The 26,596-nt window shown below is 47.0% G+C and overlaps 1 protein-coding gene across 15 annotated transcripts in view; it reads left to right on the forward strand.

The window, feature by feature from the left end:
- The window catches only part of LOC142579831 (mediator of RNA polymerase II transcription subunit 25-like), a 125,936-nt gene that overhangs the window by 13,420 nt on the left and 85,920 nt on the right, over positions 1-26,596 (forward strand). For 14 of the 15 annotated variants that reach the window (XR_012827472.1, XM_075690419.1, XM_075690428.1 and 11 more), the window contains exons 7-12: positions 7,568-7,655; positions 8,346-8,537; positions 10,647-10,765; positions 11,912-11,993; positions 14,827-15,066; positions 18,438-18,832. Coding sequence is in view for 14 of the 15 variants with exons in the window: in XM_075690419.1 (XP_075546534.1) it covers positions 7,568-7,655; positions 8,346-8,537; positions 10,647-10,765; positions 11,912-11,993; positions 14,827-15,066; positions 18,438-18,832 (1,116 nt within the window). In the remaining variant the exon portion in view is untranslated. The remainder of the gene's footprint in view (positions 1-7,567; positions 7,656-8,345; positions 8,538-10,646; positions 10,766-11,911; positions 11,994-14,826; positions 15,067-18,437; positions 18,833-26,596) is intronic. The other variant, XM_075690418.1, reaches the window with a different exon arrangement.

Below are 26,596 nucleotides of genomic sequence, written 5' to 3' on the forward strand. Positions count from 1 at the left end.
TTCGCTGCTGTCCTAATATGGCATGTTTTTGCTAAGGGTGGGTGAATATCTTAGCTGCGTTACAAGCGTCAGCGTATGAATAGGGGTACACTTCTAACGTATCAGTGTAAATGTGGCCACTATCGTTGCCACTTGCAATTTGTTGCGTGCGCACGAATGCAGACGAGAAGAATCGAAAGGCGCCTTTTACGTTGTTATTCTTGACCAAAACCATTATGAAGCCTACAAATAATAAAGCCGAACCAAGTTTGGTTGCACCTTTTTTTTTTTTTTTCATGGAAGTGCGGAAAGTGATGAAAGGAATGTAATGGGGCATCTGCTTGAGAATCTTGGGTGCGTGCAGACCGCTTGGTATGTCTTCAAGAGTTGTTCGCATAGCATTTGACAGATGGTAAGGGCGATTATCATTAGCTAGACTTGGCACACGACATAACGCTGTGACAAGTTCATGGTGCGATCATTACACGGCAAAGAAAAAAAGCTCATTTTGATGACAAAATTCAGGGGTGCAATCATTATGCAAGTAAATACGGTTCTCCCTAATGTGAAATTTCAGCGTAGCTCTATACGTGCTTTCATTTCATAATATATTTAGGCATCACAGCGATCATTGCACTGACTGGTATAGCCACAATGCACGGTGCTATAGAGTTGAACCTCGATATAACGAAGTCGGTAAAATCGGCAATTTGCTTTGTTATATCAAAATTTTGTTGTATTGAAATTTGATCTTTTATGTAACTAAGTACAGTCACTGATTGATTTTTCTTACACGGAAAGGGCCCACAGATTCTTCCAAATTATTGGGCAATGAAACAAAACTAATCTGAACAAAACATTCAATCAGTCGACAACAAATGGTACAGTTTCGTGCCACCTACATCGACAATATCTTCGCATCAGCGGTACGAATTAAGCCAAGCCAGCCATGCTTTTGCATTCACTCCACCCCCGCAACTGATGACGTCTCCCACACTGGAACAGTGCTATCAAGAAAAGCAGCAGGGAGCAAACACTTCGTCTGACTCTCGCTCTAATGGGTCACCGAAACTTGACATTCCACAACCTCCAGTACTGAATGCACAGGAAGACGACTTACATGGTGCAACACCATCTTGGCGTGCCCGCTCTTTGCATATGCGGCAGATTACCTCTAAAGAAGGATGCGCAGCTGTGTGTGCACTCAGCCGCACTTGCAGCCATGGGCAGCCACAGCCTTGACGCACACAACACCCCTCCCCCTCTTTCCCTTTGCTCGCACGGGTAGGTGACATTCGTCAAGCAACCTTTTTCTTTCCTCACCCTCGCACACTTTCACTCGCACCTAAAGCATACGGTGCACGGGGCGCAATAGGATCTTGTCACACTTGGACTTTATGTGGCAGATGATGTGGCTCTTCGGTGGTCGCTCTTGTTGTGGAGCATGCAATTTTAGAGGTACGTTTGCAAGCAGCCGCTTGTAATTCAATCATTTGATCATTTGCGTACGTGGAAGTTTCCATTTGTCATCTCTGCATTCCTTTGCGGTGGCAGTGAAATTTCGTTATATTGAAATCGCATAGAAGCACACTTAGTTATATTCAGGCTCTAAATACATGGTGTTCTATGGACAAGAGGTATGAAAAATTACATACTTCATTATATCTAGAATTTCGTTATATTGAAGTTCATTATATTCAGGTTTAACTGTATATAGACCAGCCACACAGTTGCCGCTTCCCGGCAACTGCAGCTTGTGCAACTGTAATCGTTACTGGGAAACGATTGCAGTGAACACTGTGCGAAAAGGCTTTGAGGTGGCTTCCTCCACTTCCCTCCTCAGGCTTTCTTCACTATCACAGTCTTCTGTTTTTCTCCTCACCCTTTCGCCATACTCTCCTCCTCCGCTTTCCACCTTGTGCTCTCTTCGCTCACTATCGCCTTCTTTCATTCCCCGCTGTGCTCTGCGTTAGCTCGATTATGCCGACACAATGCAGGAACGGCCGCCTAAGAGCTGCGCTCTAAAATGTGTTTATTTCACAAGTGGCCAGAAAAGTTTGCGTGTATGCATGTACACTTGCATACGACCAGATCAGTCTGTATATTTCAGCCAATGTCGCATCATTTTTAGCAACAGACAAAAGTACAGTTAATGTTTGCATTACACCTCAAGGTGTAGTTAGCATATAACATGCATCCCAACTTTACTGTTCAATTTTTTTTATTTTTGGGGGCAGTCATGCGTGCGAAAATATGGTAGCTTGAGCCACTACGTATGCGTTCGAGGTCCTGATGCCATCATGGTCATTGCATCGTTGTCATTGCAGCTTTGTCATCAGACTCTCGTTATGCTGTCATGATCACACGATCGCTGTCGCACAATCATTATACGGGCATTGTCACACTGCCGTTTTATCATTGTCGTCACTTTAGTAACGTCATCCCATTGTCGTCATGCCAGCGTCGTCATACCGCCTTCGTTGTTCCATCAATGTCAATCTTTCTTTTTTCATTGTATTTTAATCATACTGTTCTCATTCAATTGTGATTATACCGCCCTTGTCATGCCGTCACAATCGATAGTCCACATGCCTCCATTGTCAGACTGTCGACATAATGCCTTCATGGTTGTGCTATCTTGGTTACTCAAGCTTCATCATCCAAGTCTCGTCATGCCCTCACCGCCACGCCATTGTCGTCATACAGGTTTTGTGATACAGTCATCGTCACACCATTGTATCTAGCACTCATTGTCATCCCATTGTTCCCATGCCGTTGTCATGTCACCCTCATCACTGCATTCTCATATAGTTGTCGTCAGGCATTTGTTGTCACCGTGAATTGCGTGCAACCGACCACGGTGGCGGTCAGACCTGTGACACAGCAGAGGGTGCTAAGAATCCCTGGATCCGGACAGGCCGCCATTGGAATCTGAACCTGGCAACGTTTAACACTAGAACGTTATCTAGTGAGGCAAGTCTAGCAGTGCTATTGGAGGAATTAGAGGGCAGTAAATGGGATATAATAGGGCTCAGTGAGGTTAGGACAAAAGAAGCATATACAGTGCTAAAAAGTGGGCATGCCCTGTGCTACCGGGGCTTAGCGGAGAGACGAGAACTAGGAGTCGGATTCCTGATTAATAAGGATATAGCTGGTAACATATAGGAATTCTATAGCATCAACGAGAGGGTGGCAGGTCTTGTTGTGAAACTTAATAAGAGGTACAAATTGAAGGTCGTACAGGTCTACGCCCCTACATCCACTCATGATGACCAGGAAGTCGAAAGCTTCTATGAAGACGTGGAATCGGTGATGGGTAAAGTCAATACAAAATACACTATACTGATGAGCGACTTCAATGCCAGGGTAGGCAAGAAGCAGGCTGGAGAGAAGTCAGTGGAAGAATATGGCATAGGTTCTAGGAATAGCAGGGGTGAGTTATTAGTAGAGTTTGCAGAACAGAATAATATGTGGATAACGAAGACCTTCTTCCGCAAGCGGGATAGTCGAAAGTGGTCGTGGAGGAATCCGAATGGTGAGACTAGAAATGAAATAGACTTTATACTCTGCACTAACCCTGGCATCAAAGAACTCGAATTAGCCCAGACTTGAGGAGGGAACGGAAGAAACTGGTACATAAGAAGCCGATAAATTAGTTAGCGGTAAGAGGGAAAATAGAGGAATTCCGGATCAAGCTACAGAACAGGTATTCGGCTTTAACACAGGAAGAGGAGCTTAGTGTTGAAGCAATGAACGACAATCATACGGGCATCATTAAGGAGTCTGCAATAGAAGTCGGTGGCAACACTGTTAGACAGGATACCAGTAAGCTATCGCAGGAGACGAAAGATCTGATCAAGAAACGCCAATGTATGAAAGCCTCTAACTCTACAGCTAGAATAGAACTGGCAGAACTTTCCAAGTTAATCAGCAAGCGTAAGACAACTGACATAAGGAAATATAATATGGATAGAATTGAACATGCTCTCACGAACGGAGGAAGCCTAAAACCGTGAAGAAGAAACTAGGAATAGGCAAGAGTCAGATGTATGCGGTAAGAGACAAAGCCGGCAATATCATTACTAATATGGATGACATAGTTTGAGTGGCTGAGGAGTTCTATAGAGATTTGTACAGTACCAGTGGCACCCATGACGATAATGGAAGAGAGTCTAGAGGAATTTAAAATCTCACAAGTAACGCCGGAAGAAGTAAAGAAAGCCTTGGGAGTTATGCAAAGGGGGAAGGCAGCTGGGGAGGATCAGGTAACGGCAGATTTGTTGAAGGATGGTGGGCAGATTGTTCTAGAAAAACTGGTCACCCTGTGTACGCAATGCCTCATGACCTCGAGCATACTGGAATCTTGGAAGAATGCTAACGTAATCCTAATCCATAAGAAAAGGGACGCGAAAAACTTGAAAAATTGTAGGCCGACCAGCTTACTGTCCACTGCCTACAAAGTACTTACTAAGGTAATCGCAAATAATCAGGAACACCCTAGACTTCTGTCAACCAAAGGACCAGGCAGGATTCCGTAAAGGCTACTCAACAATAGACCATATTCACACTATCAATCAGGTGATAGAGAAATGTGCGGAATATAACCAACCCTTATATATAGCTTTCATTGATTACGAGAAAGCGTTTGATTCAGTCGAAACCTCAGCAGTCATGGAGGCATTAAGGAATCAGGGTGTAGACGAGCCGTATGTAAATATACTGAAAGGTAATCTATAGTGGCTCCACAGCCACCATAGGCCTACATAAAGAAAGCAACAAAATCCCAATAAATAAAGGCATCAGGCAGGGAGATACGATCTCTCCAATGCTATTCACAGCATGTTTACAGGGGGTATTCAGAGATCTGGATTGGGAAGAGTTGGGGATAAGAATTAATGGAGAATACCTTAGTAATTTGCAATTTGCTGATGATATTGCCTTGCTTAGTAACTCAGGGGACCAATTGCAATGCATGCTCACTGACCTGGAGAGATAAAGCAGTTGGGTGGGTCTAAAAATTAATCTGCAGAAAACTAAAGTAATGTTTAACAGTCTCGGAAGAGAACAGCAGTTTATGATAGGTAGCGAGGTACTGGAAGTGGTAAGGGAATACATCTACTTAGGGCAGGTAGTGACTGCAGATCCGGATCATGAGACTGAAATAAGCAGAAGAATAAGAATGGACTGGGGTGCATTTGGCAGGCATTCTCAGATCATGAACAGCAGGTTGCCATTATCCCTCAAGAGGAAAGTGTATAACAGCTGTGTCTTACCAGTACTCACGTACGGTGCAGAAACCTGGAGGCTTACGAAAAGGGTTCTACTTAAATTGAGGACGATGCAACGAGCTATGGAAAGAAGACTGATGGGTGTAACATTAAGGAATAAGAAAAGAGCAGATTTGGTGAGGGAACTAATGCGAGTTAATGACATCTTAGTTGAAATCAAGAAAAAGAAATGGACATGGGCAGAACATGTAATGAGGAGGGACGATAACCGATGGTCATTAAGGGTTACGGACTGGATTCCAAAAAAAGGGAAGCGTAGCAGGGGTGGCAGAAAGTTAGGTGGGCTGATGAGATTAAGAAGTTTGCAGGGACAACATGGCCACAATTATTACATGAACGGGGTAGTTGGAGAAGTATTGGAGAGGCCTTTGCCCTGCAGTGGGCATAACCAGGCTGATGATGATTTGTTGTCATACCCTCGTCGGGCTGCCATAGCATTGAACAGTGAGATGACAAGTGTATGGTGACAATGGTGTGACAATGAGTGTATCACGAAACCTGTATGATGATAACGGCGGGACGATGTCGGCATGATAAGTTTAGGATGTTGAAGCTGGAGTGACGATGATGGCATGACCATTACGATGATAGTCTAGCATGGAGGCATGATAGGGACTGTCTGATGATAACGGCATAGCAAGGATGGCATGATCACGACTAAATGACAAGAGCATGATTACAGTACCATGGCGAAGAAAGACTGGTGTCGATGAAATGAAGAAGGCGGTATGACAATGGCATAATGACAATGATAAAACGGTGGTGTAATGAGGACTGTGTGACGATGACAAAGTGATGACGATGACCCGACAGGAGTCGGGTGACAACGCTGGAATGATGATGCAATGACCATGATGGCATTGCCATCATGCTGTAGCAATCACACCACTATTGTCACAGATTTGTCATCTCATTGTTCTCGTCCACATTCATCACTATCGTCGTCGCTACATCATCGTCATGCAATCGTCATGCAATCGTCATGCATTTGTACTATTGTAGGGATGCCATCGCAGTCGTTCCATCATTGTCGTGTAACTTCGACGTCCAACTCTCATCACGTTGTCATTTCACCGCCGTCATCACTTCTGTACTGTCATCCTGTTGTCGTCATGCCGTTGTCATCATGCCACCTTCATCGATCCGTCAACGTCATTCCTTGTTCATAATTCTGTAGTAATCATGCTCTCGTTCAATCATTATTTTGCTGTCATTGTCATCATTTCGTTGTCACACAGACCCTATCATGCATCTGTTTTCATGCCGTTGTCCTCATGCTGTCTTTATCATGCCATTGTCACCGTTCTCACTTCTTCATCCAGTTGTCATCGTGGTCCTCATGCCATCATCGCCATACCATGTTGTCAGGTTATTGTTCTCATGTTGGCGTCACATTGTCATTGTTATCGTCATGCCATTCATGTTATACGCTTTTGTCATTTCATCGATTTCATTCCTCCTTTCCCATTCCATCGTCACTGTGTCTGCGTCCTACAGTTGTCATCATGCCTCAATGCATATGGACGACCTTGGCAAGCAAGTGCTCTAGCAAAGTGGGAAAGTATTGGAGTATGTGGCATATAGCCTAAGCAACGAAAGTCTCAGAATTTTCACTACAAATGTAAAATATGCCTGACTTCAGGAATGTGGTCCATCACTGCATTGCACGATTGCTATTCGCATTACCATCGACAGTCATGCGAGTCGAGTTGTGTAACATTTTTTTTATGTTGACGCTGTCTGGTACTTCCCTTGTGTCATTGTGGGCTTTGTTGGACACAGCAAGAATGAAGTTGCCATGATTTCAAGGTGGCTAGTCATTCTGAGTAGCAAAAATTTAATAACAGTAGACAATGATACATTTGCTGTGCAAGTGGCATTGCTACTAAGATGTGTGAGTAGTCCACACTTTGGAAGACCAGTGCTTAGGCAAAGTAGAGGGAAAAAGAGGGCTGACATTACGCGATAAGTGTGTCCCTCTTTTCCTTTGCTCTGTCTAAGCACTGGCCTTCCAAAACGTGAACTATGCTACACTGACTGGCACAACTTTTTACGTTGTTACAAATAATCGAGCCCATTCAAATTTTTAGTCTAACCAATCGCAATGTCTGCGAACCAATTTGGAAAACACTGTTATGCAGCCTGCATGACGCTTCGCATCTTGCCTCTGCCCTTCAGTGCTATGCAGGGTCAGGGCCCCTTGTGGACAAGTTGTGCTTAGAGACATGGACATGTGAAGTCTTCATGAAGAGGGAATCTGTGTCATCATCTAAGGAGATTTATTGTTTCTTGCCTTGCAGGCTGGTGGCGACCTACAGACTGCGCTGTGCAAAAACTATGCTAAGGACCGAAGGCATATGGTGCTGCTGCGAGGGTATCAGCTCCAAGGTGTGCATAGTACTAGCATATCACACTTTCGTATCATAGTGATTCTGTAGGTGTAAGTGCTCTTTATGCATTGCACATTGTTTGCAGGAAGAGAACAGAGGAAAAACTAGGGAGTGGTTGTGATTGAAAATCGTAGGTGACCTCATTGTAGCGTTGTTGGTTTGTGGACAAAATATTCCAAGTAGTAATTGAGATTTTTTTTTCCTTGTTTGTTCCCGCTGTAGGGAATGTCCATTTGCATCTGTAAAAAAGAAGAAAGTTATACTGCACATAATGGTTTTGTAATGCATTGCAAAAGTTTAGTATTTTCAGAATATACAGCTTAAAAAGGCCTGTACACCGCGGATGGTACAAATACAGTTTAACGGGGCCCATTTTTACTACCTGGTGATTAAAAACGAAAGGAACAGTAGTCTCAGTAATTGAATGTTGCATTTCATTAAGAATATGTGAATGGGGACACCGTCAGGCATTCAACAGTGTTGGCTGGCAAATTGTTAGCGCTACATTTCATTTAATTTCCCCAGTGCTTTTCTTGTCTTCATTGTCTGCTTGAGGGCTTCATGTGTTCACTACTTAAAAAAAGAAAATGAAACCTCTTGGTTCCTCAGTTTCTTCTCTCTGTTCAAGCAAGGATTTTTTAGAAATAAATCTAATTTGGGATGCGGTTCTCATTTGTTTGGTTTGTAGAGCGACCGGTGAGTCCCCCCATCGCAGTGTCCGAAGTGAAGGTGGAGCCGACACCGTCCCCGTCGCCCGTGGCACCCCACAACCCCCGGAGCCCCGCAACCACACCCGCTGGTGTCGGGCAGAAGCGGCCTGCCGGTGGTTCGCCCCCGAACCCTCGGGAGGCCAAGATGTTCAAGCAACCCACCTCACAGGGTTAGCTGCAGATCTTTTTTGTCTGCTGTTTTACAGCTACCTGTTAGCGTCCGTGTTTAGTCCAGGTTTGTGTGAGTAATTGTGCTCAATCAGTATCAAAAGTTTGCAAAATGCAGGTTCTGAAAAAGAAAAACGAAAGTTTCAGCCCAGTTTTTACATGGTCAGTAAAACAGTACAGCTACATGTCGGTCATGTCAACTACACTGTTTATTTGAGTATAGGTCGATCGCATTCTTTTTTTTTTTTTTGAAATATTACTGACCAAAGAATCTCAACTATATTCGGGAACAAAGCTAGCAGTAGTACTGGGGTGATGAAGTTCCTCCATCACTCACGCTGTAAAGTCAGTCTGAAGATTATCCAGACTGGCTTTAAGATTTGGTGCATATCCGATGTATTCAACGGCACCGGGGACCATGTTTTTTGGGGTGCTGGGGACACCTGTGAAACGTCCAGCGCAGATTACTTCTTGGCAGTTCCTACGAGGATGCAGCTTGTGGCATCGACTAGCGAGATTTAGTGGCCGAGCTTATGGCAAGTAAAGGTGTGTCATGTTCACAATTTCTTCATATTTCTAAAATAATATTGGTCAACCTACATTTGAATTCGACCTGTATTCGAGTAAATATGGCATTACAAATAGCAAACCTGAACTCTGCTGTGGCTGCACGTTGGGCCTGCTGGTGCATAATAGTATAGAGGGCTTAGTTGCCGTGCATCTGATGCAGGACACTAGAGCAACGCTGACCTATGAACACATAGTGCTAGTTTTGATGTCTTTGTTTACAGGATCAGTGCTATATAATGTGCACAGACTCTTTTAAACATCGCCTGTGCCAGATACCACAATTCTAGTCCTTAAGCTTAATTACACGAAGAGGCAGACATTACTTGCACGAGGAATTGAAATGCACAATTGTTTATTAGCAAATTTTCACAAATTGAGTTCCTAACTTGTTACTCTACAGGGTGTCCCAAGTAACTTGAGCCAAAATTTTGAAACTGAAAGGTGCATCGGAAGTGAATTGAACCGAACGCATAAAATTCGCACTGGCCTATAGTAACTGAGGCAATTTTTCGTTTTCCTTATGACTTGCTCATTAATTAGGTTTAATTTAACCATGCTGCTCTCAGGGGTGCATTCGGGGAACAAGGTCAGCAGCATACGTTTGCGCCATCATTTGAAGGGAGCCACCGGCCGAGCTGCCTACAACCATCATAACGCCCTGCCGCTTGCCCGTCACCAGCCACGATGCAGCCGACCTTGTTCGCAGAATGCACGCTTGAGAGCAGCACGATAACACTGCACAAGCGCTGCATCACATGACTGTTTTCGCATTTCACGAGCTTTCTTTGCAACCCGGAAACGAGGACTACATGATGCTTATCGTACAGGAAACAACTCGATGGGTGGTTTCTGAATCATCATCATCATCATCAGCCTGCTTACACCCACTGCAGGGCAAAGGCCTCTCCCATACTTCTCCAACTACCCCGGTCATGTACTAATTTTGGCCATGTTGTCCCTGCAAACTTCTTAATCTCATCCGCCCACCTAACTTTCCGCCGCCCTCTGCTATGCTTCCTTTCCCTTGGAATCCATTCCTGAAGGTGCTCTACAAATCTGCTTATCATGCTTTGGGTCCTAAGCAAATAATTAAATAGTTCATTAAATAAACTTAATTAATTAGTGAGCTATGGGGGAAAAAATGCCCGAGTTACTATAGGCTATTGCGAATAGTATACGTTCGGTTCAATTCGCTTCTCACGTGCCTTTTATTTTTGAAGCCTTGGCTCAAGTTATGTGGGACACCCTGCATAGCACATATTGCACTTCATGAATTGTAGCTGGTGAGTTTCACATGGTGTACCAGCTTGGAGCACATTCTTTTGCATAGACTGCATTGTGAACATTTATTTTTCCCGCTGATGTGTGAGCTTGTGTTCGCTTATAATGAATGTCAAATATAACGGTGATTTTCATGTTTGGAGCAGCTTCATTGTAATGAAACTCAATGTAATGAAAGAGGGAGCAGTGTTCTGTGCCAGAAAGCTGTCACCGGTTCTTATCGCTCCTGTTCTCTGTGTCCTGCCACGGGGCACCAACAGCATCACCCATGAGCACAATGGGTGGCTCCCCCCAGCAGCCGCAGCTTCAATTCCAGAACCAGGGCGCACGGCAGGGCATTCCAACCCCACCTGCTACACACCTGGCAGCCATCAACCAGGTATGTACTCGAACCTCGTCATGTCCCCCCCCCCCCGTCTCTCTCTCTCTCTCCTCCATTCCACCTTGTCAACAGCGCAGCCATGGTTCACACTCATGCATTGGAGTGCCCCTCTGTGTTTGCCAAGCACGGGCTGTACTCATCTTGGCAAAGTTGGTAAACATTTATTTTCTAAAGAGCGCCAAAAGAAGGTGAAAAAACACACAATAAGCACACAGGACAGTTGCTGACTGGAAACTGATCCTGGCAATCTGTACCTGCACCAGGAAATTTGGCTCATCTGAGCTGTATTTGAGTTTGATTGCCAGAAACAGATTATTACTGTAGGCTAGCTGTCTAAGTATAAGATTTGTGCATTTTAGTTTGTGGTTTACATTCCTTTGCTTATCATCGCAATGCTGTTTTTTTTTTATTATTATTATTGTGAATCAGTCATGTTTAAGGCTTTTACACTCGAACCTAGGCATAATAAAGTTAAAGGGGGAGCCGAAATTGCTCTGTTATATCCGTTACATTGTTATATCTATTATTGCCCTTTACTGCAGTATGTGCACAATGGTGTGCACAACATTAAACATGCAAAGAAGACAGCCTCCCAGCCCACCAATGCGGCCACTTATGCAATGAAATTTGAATATTACAATAGCAAAATAATCTTCAGTTTCTGCAACACAAGATGTCCTTGCACCTGATGTGACAGCCTTTTTGGCAGCTGTCTTCTGTTCCAGTGTGATGGTCTTTTGCTTCTGCTTTCCGCTTGGCTAATTCATATTGTTCGGAAACCAGCAACGAAGTTGAAGGCGATGCCACAAGGCCAAAAAACCAGCCTTCCGTGACAGGTCAATATGGCTCGGGCTCTGCCCATATGGGCTGGACCCGAACCATTCTGGCCCATCAAGAATGGCTAATAGCCTATTTGGAATAAAAAAAAACAGATTGGAATAGTCTTACGTTATAGGGCCCCTAGTGTGCTTATTTGTATATCTTGGGACGATTAGCATGTGTGTCATGTATCATGGCACATGTTTATAAGATCATGTGCATGCAAGAGAGCTACTTCACAGTAGCTTTGCTTCGCGCATATTCCAACATGCACGGTTGGGTCTACATAATTTTTTTTTTTGGCCGTACCCCAACTCCTTGCAGCCCAACCCACCTAATGTCACCCTGCGGCCCATCCCTGAAGCAATGAATCGGACAACTCAGAATCGGTCACCAGTCACCATTGGTGAGCACCATCATTCGCAAGTGCTCTCTTGGCTATCATATTAATCTGCATGGTCCCATGGGGTATTAGGCCAGTTGAGGCCACGCTGGGTGCCTGTTATATTAGGAGTTCTCATTGCAGCCTTCAGCAAACAGAGTTGCATCAAAACTGCATTTTTGAATCAGAGCATTAACGTAACATCGTGCCTCCCACAAATCCGCCTCTTTCATGTTCCTGTGCTGCCCTCTGACACACGCCGCTGGAAACGTTTTGGAAGGGTGTCGGGGATTTCGCCGGTTGATTTGTGTACCTGCGTCGCTGTTGAGTGCGCGTCGGTTGTGCGGTTCGTGGATCGCGATTAATTAATAATGGTTTCTCCGGGGCAGCATGTCGTTCGCCCATCGAGTATAGTGTGTGAACAGGCCCGAGTGCACTGTTGTGGTAACAGCGCGGGCCGATAAACGCACGCCGAGTTCCTGCCGACGCGGCTGCGTTGAGTTCGTTGTCGCTGATGTCTGTGATTGCACATCCCTTTTTATATTGCTTTTACACATTCACTAAACATTTTGCATATTCGAGAAGCCCTCGAGCGCAGCCTTCCAGGTGAGTTTTGCCAAAGTGGTGCATTTGTTTACATCTACAGCTTCAGATCGCTGTTAGCTCTTCGGATATTGTAGAAACGGCGCATCGCTAATGTGAAATAATCTCAAAATGTAGCAAAACATACAGACATGTCAGTATGAACGGCCGAGTTCCTTAAACTGCTACTGTGATCAAGACGCATATATATCACGGCCTGTTACTACTGATTCTCGGTTTTGTTTAACTTCATCATACTTACAGTTTGCGCGTGCTATAAAGTATTATTAGAGACAACTGTGCTCGGCATAAGTCTCCACTTATATGCCGTGCAGTTCTCTCGCGAGAAGGCGGCTGCCATCGCTGACACCGTTGACAATTGAGCGAGCTTATGCTGCTGCATCGAATGCACTGTCTCTTCTTTCCTTTTTGACGCAGAGGTAAACAATGCTTCTTTGGAATTAAGAAATGTCAGCACAAAAACCCACACAGACCCACCATTTACGGGAATGCGACCGGCAGCGATCGGGAACGATGACCAAAGTACAAGATGTTGGCACAGCTCTGTGTCTCCGCTTGCCGCTTACTGTGTACGTGCCGTGCGAAATAAAGAGTAGTTATCAAACCGCTATAGGGCCGCAACCTAACTATAAGAGCGGTTTCCTTCGTCCGGACTGCTTATTCTTCAAGTCCAGCTCCATCGGTAGCGGGTACACGAACTCGATGGGCTCAGGTCTAACCCAAACTTCGCTAAACTGGATCAGCATTGACTCACACTTCACGTGCACAGCTTGAGAGGACTGAAGCTCGTGCATTTCAACTTCGAAGGCATGTCGACGCATTTTGAGCGCGAATAATTATATGTGCAAGTGAATGAGCTACAGCTGTCGCGTTGCCGGTTCGACGGCTAATCACGTAGGGTTCTGTCAAGCTATCACGGTCGACACTCTGATTTTGTCGGTGCTGTCGACACGAAAGCCCGTCGCGCTATATGACAACTCGCACCCATCAGTTGCGTCGTTGTCGGCCTATTACCATCAAATGATCTCAGTGACACAGTGCTGAATAGTCGACCAATCGTCGGCGTCAGCGTCTTATCGGTCTCGTATCGACCCAATGTTACCACGCCTTAAAACAGTACATGAAGTCAGGCACGCGCTGCCACCACCAACAACAGTGGGCCGACGCTGTAAGAATGCGTCAACAACGTGTTTTTGAAGTGTCAGCCAAGTGTGACGCACGGGTTTATAGATAAATTTTACAGCTGTCATTGCAAGACGGCAACTACGTGGTTAACGGTGCAGTTCGGACCAAGCCCTGGCCCTTTTCAGTTTCAAAGTGGAGTTGCAGTCTTACGGATGGGTTCGGCACTGCACCGACACCGAGCTACCAGTATAGTTTCAACGCGGTACATGGCGCGAGCGTTTGCAACAGCGCGCGTCCAAGAGCTTTTTTTTTTCAGGGGGTACCATAGGGGGTACTTTCTCCCGATATCTGGCCGCGCGGCCGCGCGCGCGTCCCTTCCAAAACGTTTTGCGACTAATCCGCTAGGGCAGGGCACATGCGCCGTCGCGCCGTGAAAGAGGCGGATTGGGGGGGCGGCGTTATCATGATTGTCAATTCCAAAAAAAAATATGCTTACTATGTATTGTTGTTTAGATGTGCATTGATGTAACCCTAGGTCACTGAAATAAATTTGTAGCCCTGTACTACAGCGCCTTTCATAGATTCTGCATTGCTTTAGAATTTTTAAATTCTGTTAATCAATCATGTTTGCACGGTGCTAAGGACAGAGAGGTCGGATGAGCACCCTTAACTGTCAATAAGCGCTGCAGCTCCGCCTCTGCTGTCCTTGCGCTCTGTGACTGTTAACTTCAATAGTGTTTGGATTGAAGCATCCGAGCCTGCGAGAACAGGGCTGGTCCAGTGTTTGTTGTGTGGTGGCGCCCGACTGCTGGCAACGACAAAAATCGCCTGAGCCCTGGCGAGGACGAAGCTTTGAGGGCATAACAGCGAGGAGAATAAAGACAAACAGCCTCCGCTTTCTCTGCCTCGTGCATTGTTTCGTTTTCGCTCTATGGATTACCCAAACACGATGCACAAGGCCGAAAAACCAGACCGTCTGTCCTCATTCTCCTCAACGCACACCCGCTAAGCTTTGTCCTTGCCTATGCTTGAGGGATCCTTGTCAATGCCAACACTGGTGCACCGCCACAGCTGTGTTGCCCTGGCTGCAGTGTTGCCACAGATGCTTCTCGTTTGCATCGCTCCCAAGCAGGAAGTCCAGCAGGGAGTGTGCGTCTGCCCTGGAACCAGCAGCCGCCACAGGGCGTGGTGTCACCGGTTGTGTCGGGTGGCCCTCCAGTGTCCACCCCTCCACCTCCATCGCAGACAAGCATGCCCCTACTGGCTAGCCAGCTGTCCAATGCCCCGATGGCCAGTGGACCCCCGCAGCAGATGCGGCCCACACACCCTGCACCTGTCAGCTGTGCTACAGGGCCTCAGATGCAGACAGGTGATGGGGGTTGCACTCTGTTTCCTTTTTTTTTTTAAAGCGAAGCTATCTTTGCCTCTTCCCCTCACTTTTCGGGTACTGGCTGCTGCCTGCTGGGTGCTGGTCTGCTGGGTGCTGGTGGCCACTGTCTTGCACAATTGACCTGTACCAGATATAGGGCAAACCGAGGCAGCCCGGAACGGCAGGTGATAAATGTAAGCGTTGATGTGAGCTCCGATAGCAACACGCCGTCGTCGTCATGCCATCATCATCATCCTGTCGTCATTTCATGACGTTCACACCATTGGGGTCATTCCTTCGTTGACATGTAGTCGTCCATCCGCCATCTTTACTCTGTTATTACTATATTGTCATATTGTAGACATACAGTCGACTCTTGTTACAACGGACCTTGATAATTTGACAAAAAAACGTCCATTTTTGCCGAAGTCCATAATATCCGAAATGCCTCACTTCCGAAACTATGGTGGCGATGTCTAACATTAATGGAAAGAGTGAGTGATGAATGTACAAAGTAAAAAAAAAAAAGTCGCAGTTTTGCCTGAAAGGCAAAGCATTCATTGCAATAGCAAATTAGTAGACAGCTATGTGAAGTAAGGATAGTAGTTTTATCTTGCTTGATGAGGAAGACGGCACGTTTCCGCCCCACCTTCCTCTCTCGAGCATGTGACACCAAAAATATGTTTTATATGCCCAGTTATTTTTTTTAAATGCAGCTAATTTTGTCCGCTGTATCCGATAGTCAATTGTAGCACGGCTTGTTAAAAGCGAAATTCGTTGCATTAGTAAAATAGGTAGAAGAAACTAAGCTTCAAATATGGTCTGTTATATCCAAAAGTTTATTGTACGTGGGTCCGTTGTAACAAGCGTAGACTGTACCACCATTGTCGAGCCGTCGTCGTCATGCCATCCTGGTCGTTCTATCATCGTCAATCTGTCATAGTGATTTCATTGTGGTCATGCCTTTGTCATCACGCTGTTGTCATTATTGTGTCATCCTTCCAACTTCATCACCCCTTTGTCGTCATGCCATCGGTATAATTTCAGCATTTTAATTTGATTATCATCATGCCGGTCGTCATCATACCATCATTAGCATTCCAGCATCATCTCACTATCGTCTTGTCATCGTCGTCATGCCATTGTTATGTCATATCATTATATTGTCGTCGTCATTCTGTCGCAGTGGTTGCAATGTCGTCATGCCGTCACCATCATCCCATAGTCATCATGCCATTGTCGTCAGTGCGTCGTCTTCATACAATTTTTCAAGCATTGCCTTCATCCTTGTAACATAACTGTGCCGACAGCTCACAGTGTGCATTCATGTGGACTGCGAATGTGAACAAGACTGCTGTTTGCATTTCGGCAGAGCTTGTGAATGGTGTAGTGCATAAATGTGAGCATTGTATGAGAATAAAGTTGTGACATGTGTGGTGCATACACATAAATGTTGTATGAAGCCACATGTTGCATAGAATGAAAATAAACACAATTGTTCACATTGCATTTAGTTGTACAGGGTTTTTAACCACTTCCCTAAAGCTTTACTTGACATAGGCTGCAACATATTGCGAAATCGGTGCCCACTATATGGATGTACAGTAAAACCTCATTAAACTGTACCCGCTTAAACATTAGTTTCGTTTTTAAATTAGTAAAGTCAAATCCCCGACTCAGTGGCCATTGAACATAATGTGTTTTGTATCCGCATAACCCGTACCAATTTATTGCGTACGCATCGGTTAAAACGTAGCATTTCCACTTTTCGTCGCGCCAACACGGCGGTGCGTCGTCTCCATTGGGCGGCCCGGCAGAACAAGTCTCAGAGATCGGAACAACGGCCTCCAAGCACCCTGTGCGTTTGCACGTGCAGCCACATCAACATCAGCATCATTTCGGCAGCGTGCCAGAGAGCGTTGTGGCGTCGCGCAAGCGAGGACTCGCGTCAGGCCGAAGCTTGGATAAAAAAGACGCCGGGTGCTCAGCATAGAAGAAAAATTAGACATCGTCCATGTTATCGAACATGACACGAAGAAGTTGGTGCTGGCATGCGACAGGGATCTGCTGTTGGCTACAGTGTGCGGCATTTGGAATGCGATGAAATTTCTCGGCAGCGCTGCTGCGACCGCGAAGAGATGTCAGCTACAAGGTTTGACTTTTCACCATCGTTGCATCTGTTGTTGTCGAAGTGTTGACTAGCGACAGTGATGAGGACGACACGGAAAGTGACAGCACGGGCGATGCAGGCCCGACAGTGGCAGAAGCTGTGCGTTACGTAAGCCTCGTGAATGCAGTCGTCGCGACGAGAACAGGGCGCAATAACATAACTATTTCAAGCGAAAAGTATTTCGAACGCCGGCACCTGGCAATGAAAAAGGCGCCCCGAGACTTCTGCAGCACTACTGCGCGCTTGCATGGAGAATATATAACGCCAACGAGGAATCTGCCATGCGAGTGTTTGCCGAGAAGAGGGGCTGGCTGAAAAGCTGGCACGCATCTTCAATAAGTTTGAGGCCGCTGTCGTCGTGCTAAGCCGCCGCGGCATCAAACGAAAATAACACTTTTTTCGCACAAAGTGAATAAATACTGCATGTTTCTTTACTCTTTCATCGCACTCTCTCTGAGTTCCGTTTTTGACAGGTAAGTGGGCGATCTCATGCTATTTCGGTTAAACGACCGTTTAGTACGTACTTTTTTCGAGCTCCGGTCAACTAAGGTTTGACGAGGTTTCATTGTACCTAATTTTTGAAAGCTGGTCCTGCCCATGCGTGTGTGTGTAGCCTCATGCATCAGTAGCAGGATATGCTTAGGCACTATTGGTTAGGCATGTTTCGCAGTCTGAACATCCAAGTGTGTCTTGTTGCTTTTTATCACTTTCCTGTCTGTGCCTATACCCATCGACAGCCATTTATAACGCTATTTGTTTCTGGGGGTGAGAAAGAGAAAAGCAGTTTGTTAGTATTTCGTTACTCTTTCCCATTAAAAGTGCATCAGTGTTGGAGAAATAAATTGTTCATTTATTTTGTTAATTGTTGAATTTAATCCTCACTTATCATAAGCATGGAGTAAAATTCGCGGGTGGAACGACAGTCCTTGCGTGCACATTGCTCACGTGTTGCCATTCACACTGTCCAATGTTGCTCTCGCACTGCTGCAACACGTGGACAAGTTTCTTGCCCGTACAAAGTCAATGACTCTGGTGTACCAGATGACACCATGTTTTATGCCAGAGCATTCTGTGAGCATCAGTTCCGCTTCAAACAACATGTTCTTTTCATAGCCATGCACCCATGAATGAAGGGATTCGTTCAGTATATGACCTTGCACACTCATTCTTTCATTCATTGTTGCCAATTTTTGTCCCACAGGCTTCAGGGGGCCCTCCATGCGAATGGGCGTGCCGCCAGGAGGCGCCTCTCCCGGCGTGGTAGGACCAGGAGGCAACCCTATGGTTGGGGGGGGTGCACCAGTACCTCAGCAGGGTATGCCCCCAACAGGACCGGCTGGGCCTCCGCCCAGCACACTGGCCGCCCAGCTGAGCCAGATGCCCCAGGGAGGGCCCCCAGGGGGCCACTTCTCACCCGGACCGCCGCTTGCCCAGCAGCAGCCACAGCAACAGCCTCAACAGCAACAGCAACAACAACCGCAGCCGCCCAAGGGCCCTCCGCAACAGCCACCTCAGGGGCCCCCCATGATGGGAGGGGGTGGACCCCCTCAGGGCATGCCACCCCAGCAGCAGCAGGCACAGCAGCCACCGCCAGTGGTGAGTAAAACACACGCACACATGCACACACACACACATGAATAACAGACACCCACCTAACTGCAGAGTGCAATTTGGCATTGCCATTGTGCATGCACCATAGATAACTTCTCATGAAAGTTTACAGAGACTGAGAAGCAAGAAGCCTTTTAGGCAGCAGCTAGTGAAAGGATGCTGGCTTACTACATGTGGCAAGCATACAACTGTAGCACAGAGCTACATAGGGAACCCGTATTGGTTCCCTTTGTATCTTTGTGCTACAGTTGGGTGGATGACAGTTTTTTTCCTTTCATATTATTTTGTATCAATATCAATGTCTGTTGAATAGAATCAGGTGCATTTTTCTCTCTGAAGCTGAAGAAGTCTCAAAGTTATGTTGTAGTGAATATCTTGAAATTTTCAATTTATAGTGTGCCTGTGTTTTATGGCAATCTTTTATTGCATATAAAGCTTTCCTTTCCAGTTTTCCTCCAAAATACAGAAGGGTTTTCCTGGGTTTTCAGGCAGGAGGGTTTTGTGGGCTTTCGTCAGCTCACGAAGCTCAATCTGTGCGACATATGAAAATGTGGAGGGCACATCATGTGATTCGATCATCACTTCATGCATTGCCATCCCTGCTCAGGTCAACCACAGTTAGGCCAATGGTGCCTTTTCATTGTCAGGTTCATCGTCACTTGCCTCCTGTGTAAGGCTCTGAAATCAGGAGAGCCACGGCAAATCTTCGCGAGGCACCCCTCTCTCCTTGTCTATCCACCGTCCGTGCAGATGTCTGCAGCCAGCTGGTCAGCGCACTAGTCACATGGCACTCTCGCGCCCACTGTGTAAATGTAAAGCTAGTCATGTGATGGGTTGCTCAAAGCTACAAAAAGAGACCGATGTGCATCTACGAATGGCATCAGGAACAAGACAGTCACATACAAAGTACAGTATGACAAAGATCGCAGCCACAAATAATGTTAGCGTCATCTTGCTCACTTTTGTCGTTGAGGTGGTTTCTTAGCTTTCTTAGCTGCTGCGAATAGATCTGCTTTGATTCTGCACCAAACCATTACAGTAAAACCTCGTTAAACCGTACCTGCTTAAGGGGGGAGGCTACCCTGGAGACCGAACTTTTTATTTTTGGGGATATCCAAATGAAACTTTCAGGGTACGTTCACACCACCGAACTATGAGGAACTGCAAAGTTTCATGAAGACGTGTTTATTAGTTCCAGAGTTATTGAGGTCTAACTACCGTAAAAACCGGACTATAGGTCGGACCGGAATATAGGTCGACCCCGCAACTAACCAATCCTAAAAATGAAAAAACTATTTTTCAGTGGCAAAAGTACTGAAAGACACCCTTACCGTAAAAACCGGACTATAGGTCGGACCGGAATATAGGTCGACCCCCCAACTATCCAATCCTAAAAATGAAAAAAATATTTTTCAATGGCAAAAGTACTGAAAGACACCCTTACCTTGAAACAAATGCGACTCAGCCGGTTGCACAATGGTGACAGTATTTATTTAAATGCTGCTCGCATGTGCACCTGGCTAAGTTTTTAACAGCATCGCGCAACCATCGACCCGCGTGCTTGTCAGCACCTTATTAATGGCGCTGAGCGGCGAAACAAACGAGATACGCGCATGTGTACAGTGAAATCTCGTTGATACGATTCGGCTAAATACTTTTTTCGGCATAATACGTTTTTTTTTTCGTTCCCGGCCGATGCCCTATAGAGGTAAATGCATTTTTGTACGGCTAATACGATCGTATTTCCACGTCGGTTTGGATAATACGATCCCGGAAACGTCTTCTGTATGATGATAACATCAGAGCCAGTCCTTTGAAGCGGGTGGGCAGAGCTACTGAAATTAACATCGAGCGAAACGACAGGCACGGCGGACTAAAGACGCGGCGACGCGCGCTTTGTATGCTCGAGGCTTGGCCTGGCTCGGCTCGGCTAGAGTCCGGCCGTGCTTCTGCACAGCGCCTGCAGCAGTGTGGCGGCCTCTGGGAGCAATTTTCGCAAGCTCGCACACCAAACGCACCGAAGGTTTTTAACGCCATCTATCCTAAGACATAGTACTCACGGTAAAATCACGTGATCAAGAAGCAGTAATTGGCGCATGCATTGACGATGCTGTAGGCTTTGTTGGCTTTGTGCTTGCCATTTCTCGTTGCCATTTTGGTGTTTCGAGCGTTCAGCTTGCACTTCGCCCTTATCGTTTCTTCTGTTTTGGTGCCGCGTTTCACCCGTGCGCTTCACCATGTCTAGAAAGCGTAAAGCGTTATCGCTGAAAGAAAAACTCGACGTCCTAGCAAAAGTCGACGAAAATCCGCAGAAGAAACGTGTCGACCTGGCACGCGAACTTTGTTTGCCTGTCTCCACGCTGAACACGATCGTCGGCAAGCGAGAAGAAATTCAGAAGAACATTCAAGTCTTCGGCGCCGGCGTGAAGCAAACAAGGGGCGCCCAGCATGGCAAGATGGAAGAGGTTCTTCTGGCATGGTTCAGGGAAGTAAGGGCGGCGGGCGTGAACGTGGACGGGACAGTTGTTCGCGAGAGAGCTGATGAGATAGCACTCTCGTTGGGCATCGAAGATTTTAAAGCTTCGGGCGGGTGGCTCCATCGTTTTAAAACACGGCATGGCCTGTCGTATAAAACCGTTTCCGGCGAAGGGAAGTCTGCCGACCAAGATCAGGTCTCCAACTGGCTTTCGACTCTGCCGGCGGTGATTGCTCAGTACCAGCCAAGGGACGTGTTCAACGCAGATGAAGCTGGGTTGTTCATCAATCTTCAGCCCGAGAAAAGTCTCAGCATAAAAGGTGAGACGTGTCAAGGCGGAAAAAAAAGCAAAGAAAGAGTCACCGTATTGTTGTGCTGCAACGCTGATGGAACTGAGAAGCTCAAGCCTACTGTCATTGGCAAATACTGGAAGCCACGCTGCTTTTCGCGTAACCCACGCCTTCCTGTCATTTATAAAGCGAATAAGAAGGCATGGATGACCGGAGCCCTTTTCACAGAGTTCCTCACATTTCTGGATGCCCGGATGCGTGCCGCGAACCGTAGAATTCTTCTGGTTCTCGACAATTGTGCCGCTCACCCTGTCGATACTTCGTGGCTGCAAAACGTAAAAGTAATTTTCCTGCCGCCCAACTGCACCAGCCACTTGCAGCCCCTAGATGCAGGAATCATTAGAAACATGAAATTTCACTTTAGGAGCTTGTTGATCAGACGCTTTTTGGCCAAGATTGACCGGAAAGATGCCAGCTTGAAGGTGGATCTTCTTGATGCCATCCATTTTCTGGCGATATCATGGGATCGCGTCAAACCTGACACCATCGCCAACTGCTTCAAGAAGTGTGGCTTTTTTTGTGCACCTGGCGATACTGAGGAAAATGGAGATGACGGCGCAGAGATTGACATCCCGGACTGGGGTGACCTCAATGTCGACGCGTCTCCGGAAGAGTTTGTATCGGCGGACGACCAACTGGCGACATGTGAATTGCGCACCGTCCAAGACATCATTGCAGCTGTTACCGCTGAAGAGGAGAGCGACGACAATGACAACCAAGACGCCGGAGATTGCAGCAGCGATCGTCGGCCATTAAATACTGACGGTGCTCTCGAAGCTTTGGACGGGCTTCGTGGCTTTGTCGCGTCTGCGGAGCTCAGCGAGGAAACTGCTACTCGTTTTTACGAGTTCCAGAAAAGCTTGCTGCAGGACCTCGAAAAGCAAAAAGTGCAGCGCAAAGTGACGGATTATTTTAAAGTGCTTTAATAAAAGCAAGTTCTGTGCCAAGTATGTATTATTCGCAATCTTTTGGAGTCCGTTTTGGATAATACGATTTTTGGATAATACAGTCGCCGACCGATTTTCCGGACTCCGAAAATTCGGACATGCCCGATTATTCGGTCAGCTTCGCGGCACCGCCATTCTCCCCATAAACCATAATGTATAACAACTGCCGAAAGTTCGGACACCTTGCAACCTCTCGTCTGATTTTTCGGACACTCCTTGAGCGAACTCGATCGAGAGCACCATGCACCGACTCTGACCGGCTCATGGCTCGACTTGCTAAACGCCATTTTTGTTTTGAACGGAGCCTCCTTGCTGCCCCACGAAGTGGCGCTACTGGAAATCCCCGCTCATCATCATCGTTTCTACTGGTTCGATAGAGTGGCTCTACAGCAGTTCCGGTTTCAGCTTAGTAAGCCATGTCAAGACAATCCAGCAGCTGATTTGTTTCTTCGCGCACGACGCTGCGAGTAGGCCGCGTTTTTCGTTTGTGCGACTGGTCTCGGCACGGTGGTGTTTGCTTTGTGCGCTGTGCCGAGGTTTCGGTGATCCAACACGGCATACGGAAACATCGCGTCAAGTGTCTAATGGCGCCGACAGTGCCCGCACAGACTGCGCTGGGGAATGCCGGCAAGCGGGTGCCGGGAGGCCTAAGATTTGTCGCCTTCCGATGTGCTCCCTACTGACGCGGAAAATGTTGTGCCGAGACCTGCGCAGTGGTTGCATTGCGACTCCGGACACCGTATCATTTGACAGTTTCACAGGTGCCGACACAGCTGTACTGACGTGCGCAGAACTCGACGACGGCGAGATCATTCGTCAGATTTCTGCTGCACCGCTGGACGATGACTCTTGAGTCGGAAGATGACGCACCATGTGCTACGCTGCCGTCGCATGCGGAGCGTGTACAAGCAGTGACTGTGCTTTCAGCCACCTATAGTGATCGTACGACCCTCTCCGAGATCAGGCTTATCCGATTGCACGTAAACGGAACGGCGTGCTACGGCGCATTCACGATTTCTTCAAGCCTACTGCCGAGCCCGAATAAGTGCGTGGAAATAAAGGATTTCATTTTTTTTTTTTCATAATCTGCTTTTTCGGACACCTGTTTATTCGGACATTTTCGCAGTCCCCGCGAGGTCCGAATAAACGGTCGGCGACTGTACGTTTTTATTTTCGGTGCCCGTGAGAATCGTATCAACGAGATTCCACTGTACACATGCGCTTACTTTCGCTATTTCGTCGCTCCGTGCCGTGATGATAAGGTGCTGACAAACACGCGGGTCGATGGTCGCACGATGCTGTTAAAAATTGGCCGGGTGTGCAGTACACAGAAGGACACAAAGTGCGCAAGCGCTACTCCGAATCAGAGTCATCCGAACTAGAGTCCGATGTCGAGTGCTTCTCGCTGCCCACGTCCCATAGAGCATCGTCCTCTGTGCCGTCCAGCACGTTGCTTATGCAGCATTTTCTGAAAGACTTGCGCACCATCTCTTCGGGGAGAGATTTCCACGCCGACGACACCCAGCCACAAACAGTCGCAAGCGGTGGACGTCGCAGGCGGCCGGTGGGGGTAGTCGGGTTATCGCCCAGCATCCATTCATTATAGAGTTCGCGCACTCTATCTTTAAACGGCTTATTTAGCACAACGTCTAGTGGCTGCAGCACAGATGTCAGTCCACCAGGGATGACCACGAGGTCCGTCTTGCCGTCGCACAGGGCCCGCTTTACGTTGGCTGTGAGGTGGCCTCGAAATGAGTCCAGAACGAGCATGTTCACTCGCTCAAAGAGAGCACCAGGTCGCCGCTTCCAGACGAGCCGGACCCACTCCAGCATCAACGACTCGTTCATAAAACCGTTTTCATTAACCCGGACGATGACGTAGCGTGGGAATTCCTCTTTCGGCAATGTTTTTCTTTTAAAAATGATGAAAGGGGGCAGCTTCTTCCCATCAGCTGTACATGCGAGCATCACAGTGAACCGCGAGTGCTCGTTGCCCGTTGTTAGATGCTTGATTTGCTTGGCTCCTTTCTCGGAAACAGTCCGGCTTGAGGGCATATCGAACCACACTGGCGTTTCGTCGGCGTTTCCTATCTGTCCTATCATGTAGTCGCGTTGCTGCCGAAGCGCAATTACATATTGCTGAAACTCGATTAGCTTGTCCTCGAATTCTTCGGGCAGTTTCTGGCACACAGAAGTACGGCGCCGTAGTGCAAAGCCCTTCCTCTTCATGAAACGCCGCACCCAGGATGGCGAGCCCTTGAATTGCACCCTCGTCAGTCCAGAGGCGCGCGCGATCTCTACCGCTTTAAAACGGATGGATTCAGCAGTCACAGGCAGCGATCTTGCATGAAGCTCCCGGACGAAATCCGCATCTTTGTTTTTCAGTTCTGGATACGCTGCAGTCCGCCCACGAAATGAAGTTTTCTTTTGATTGCTGCTAGCAACCAAAAGCTGCTTCTGCTTCCGCCAGTAGTGAATGCTTTTTTCCGACACTCCAAATTCGCGCTGTGCCGCCAGGTTGCCGTTAGCTTCCACGTACTCGATCGCCTTTTTCTTGAAGGCGACGGTGAATTTCCGTCGGCTTCCGCTCATTTTTAAACAAAATGTGAAACAATGCAAACGCAAAATGACGCTGCTGCAATGTCGCTACGCCACGCTGCGCTGCTGCTGATGGCGATGGCGGCTGTTTACTTCATCCGCCCATTGTTGCAAGACTTCCGTAGTTTTTCCGCCAATGTCCGGTATATAAGTCGAGGGTCGACTTTTCGCGTTGGTTTTTTGAAAAAAAGTTCGACCTATATTTCGGTTTTTACGGTAGGTGGTTCATGTATATGCCTGAGGAAGAGCCTGGAGAAATACCAGGAAATCGTAGGAAGCTGAAATTCACTGTGATGATCCCTTGATAGATATCCCAGGGGGCTAAAGAGCCCTTTTCTTTAATTTCGCCTCCAAAAAATTTTAAGACAACTTTCAATTTGATGTAGCCAGTAATGACCACATTCATCAAAAATTAATTGCTTATTATAAGTTAACTGCACCAGCTTTAAGAAAAAGAAGCCTGTTACCCCCTGGCAAAGTCATTCAGGAACAGAATAAAGAAAAAACGACATACAAATCTGAAGAGCGCTTCTTGAGATATCGCCTTCCCCAGCACCACTACAGTAAAACCTCGTTAAACCGTACCCGCTTAAACAGTAGTTTCGTTTTAAAAGTAGTAAAGTCAAATCCTCGACTCTGCAGCCATTGAACATAATGTGTTTCGTATCCGCATAAACCGTACCAGCATACTGCGTACGCATCGTTTAAAACGTAGCGTTTGAACTTTTCGTCGCGCAAACACGGCGCTGCGCCGTCTCCATCGGGCGGCCCGGCAGAACAACACGCCTCAGAGATCGGAACAACGGCCTCCAAGCGCCCTGTGCGTTTGCGCGTGAAGCCACATCAACATCAACGTGGGATGATGTTGATGTGGAAGGTTTCAAATGGTCAACTTGCCTTTGTTACCTCGACGACGTCCTTGTGTTTTCTCCTACATTTGAGACGCACCTTGAGCACGTCGCAGCTATCCTTGACGTCTTCCGCAAGGCTGGGCTCCAATTAAACTCATCAAAGTGCCACTTCGGGCGCCGACAGATAACTGTGTTAGGCCATCTCGTCGATGCTTCCGGAGTACAATGCGACCCGGAGAAAGTTCGAGCACTAACGGCTTTTCCTGTACCTCAGTCTGTCGAAGATGTCCAGAGTTTTGTGGGGCTTTGTTCTTATTTCTGACGGTTCATGAAAGATTTCACAGCAATTGCTCGACCACTCACTGAACTTCTGAAGAAAGACGTGCCTTTTACATGGGGTTCCCCTCAGGCTGCCGCATTTTTGCGCCTTGTCACAATTCTCACCAGTCCACCTGTCTTGGCCCACTTTGACCTGTCCGCACCTACAGAGGTCCTAACTGATGCCAGTGGTTATGGGATCGGCGCAG

This window comes from Dermacentor variabilis, chromosome 4, assembly GCF_050947875.1.
Source record: "Dermacentor variabilis isolate Ectoservices chromosome 4, ASM5094787v1, whole genome shotgun sequence".
NCBI lineage: Eukaryota > Metazoa > Arthropoda > Arachnida > Ixodida > Ixodidae > Dermacentor > Dermacentor variabilis.